The 2,168-nt window shown below is 36.7% G+C and overlaps 1 protein-coding gene across 1 annotated transcript; it reads right to left on the reverse strand.

Annotated features, from left to right (window-relative positions):
* Positions 1-407: 407 nt before the first annotated feature.
* Positions 408-1,787, reverse strand: LOC123194000 (aspartic proteinase nepenthesin-1-like). The gene has a single exon (XM_044607139.1). The coding sequence runs from the start codon at positions 1,785-1,787 to the stop codon at positions 408-410; it is 1,380 nt and encodes a 459-aa protein (XP_044463074.1).
* Positions 1,788-2,168: the final 381 nt, after the last annotated feature.

Here is a 2,168-nt window from a genome sequence, read left to right on the forward strand (position 1 = left end):
TTAATAATGGACAAAACAAAGTTGTTTTGACATATTTTTACCCAATAACATATTTTTAAATAAGGTTCGGTTCAATCTAAAAATCGGTTAAACCGCAATTTAAACTGAAAATAATTTTTTAAAAATTTATCAATCCAAACTAAATCATTTTACAAATCAAACTAAACTATACTGTAATTTTTGAGTGATTCAGTTAGGTTTTATAATTTGAATCAAGTTATGTACACAGCTACATAATTCAATTATTAATTACTAAAAGTTTGTAAAATAACGACGCTGTGAATGTAAAAACTTTCTTCCAATATTTTCTACCCAAGAGTCAATTGAGAATTGATTGTTGATAATTGTTTCTAAAAAGTTATTTTTTATTGCCACTCTGGATACAGAATACAAAATAAAGAAGGAAATCATGGAGCAGGATCATCTTTACAATTTTCATCATAAAATTGAAGGGAAAAATGGTTGAGATCATAAATGATTCGCTTGTTTTGCTGAAACCAGGATCCCAAAATACTGAACCCATTTGCAGGCTTCAAGAAAACACAGAAGTATCCCTGCTTAATATTAAAAAAATGCAGATATTTCCATTCCACAAAGTACGAAGCTCCTTCGAAATGATAGGTTAATGTAGTGAAACCGGGAAAATCCAATGGTGGGTTCTTGTAACAAAGATCAAATCCTTCACCAACTTGGCCCATCCTCTGAAGGCGGAGGCCATCATAATAATTCTGAAATGCTCCCATCACGTCAGCATACGCATTGCGGCCAATAGTAAACTGATCAATTGATGACATCAATGTCCCAGAGTCTATGAAGATCCCGCCGCTGCCATCTGGCCTAATGTCAAAGAGACCAGGCTCAAAGTCTAACCGGAGTGAGCCAACACTTATGTCTATCAGCTTCAAGTAATAGTAGAAGTATCCGGGAGGAGGTCTTTGAAAGTTAGTGCTTTGAATATTTCCGGGAAGTTGAGGAATCTCATCTCCGAATTTTACATATCTGGGAAAATTCCCGTCCTCAAGGAAAGGGGGAAAGCAATATGAGAATCGTCCTCCGATTTGATCCATTAATTGTGAAGGTAGTGAATCTGGAGACAAGCTGAATCCCATGATTCCTGAAAGCTGAGTTCTTTCGAAATTAGGATTGTGAGTATCATCAGAGCACCCGAAGAGCATATTCTGAACAAGATAAACTCTATTTCCAGCTCCAATTGTGAATGATTCCCAGGACGCAACACCTTTTGTTCTAGCTCCACCACCATAGCTAACGTCATATACACACTTCTGATCGACACATTTGAAGAAATTATTATCACCTACACAAAGAGGATGATCGCAAGAAAGTTTTCGATAAGACGATGATCCCAAGGGGTCGTATATGGGCATGCTTTGTCTGTAGCAATTCTTGCAAGGTTGGCACTGTGACCAAATCAGGCCACCACCTGTGTCCAGTAGCAAAAACATATATTCAGGTGCGGTTCCGATCCCGAGGTACACGATGTAATAGAAATCATCACGATACTCAGAAATAATAATCGACTCATCAGGGGCAAACTTTGCATTTCGAGCAAAAATCGCTTCCAAATAGGCAACCCTGGCATCGGAGAATCTGATCAATCTTTGGAGTCTTTCATGTTGAGTAAGGTTTCCAGGGTACAGTGGGGACTCCGGAGAGTCCCTGGGGATGAGCTGGAGAGTCAGTCCGGAAAGCTTTGAAGTAGTGAAATGGAGTTGGGAAAATGTTGAAATGAAGAGAAGGAATAGAGTGGCTGCCGGAAATGTTGCCATTCTGACCACTTGTGAGAGGAAGAATGAGTCTTGCTGGGACTCCATAACAGGCACATTTAAAAGTTTCATCTAATTACTATAATTAAATATTTTCCATTAATTTTGTGATACAAAAGAAGCTAATGCTAAATAAATGTTAACAAATGGTGTCTATAAATGTTAAATGTTATCATATGAGGTAATGGTGACAATTTTTACACAACTCATTATCCTGATATGATGCGGTATGAAAAAAATCAGATTAAAGTTTAGTCTTTTTACACGAAATTTATTATAGGTCAATCTGATACGACTCAAAATTAAATAAAATAACGTTAGGGTTGACATGAAACTAATTTGATATGATCTGAATTGACCAATATCAAATGTTACTTTAATTGA

The sequence above is a fragment of the Mangifera indica genome, chromosome 1 (assembly GCF_011075055.1).
Source record: "Mangifera indica cultivar Alphonso chromosome 1, CATAS_Mindica_2.1, whole genome shotgun sequence".
Taxonomy (NCBI): Eukaryota; Viridiplantae; Streptophyta; class Magnoliopsida; order Sapindales; family Anacardiaceae; genus Mangifera; species Mangifera indica.

Coding starts and splice junctions, on each gene's coding strand:
- LOC123194000 (XM_044607139.1), bottom strand. CDS start 1,787: ATGGCAACATTTCCGGCAGCCACTCTATTCCTTCTCTTCATTTCAACA.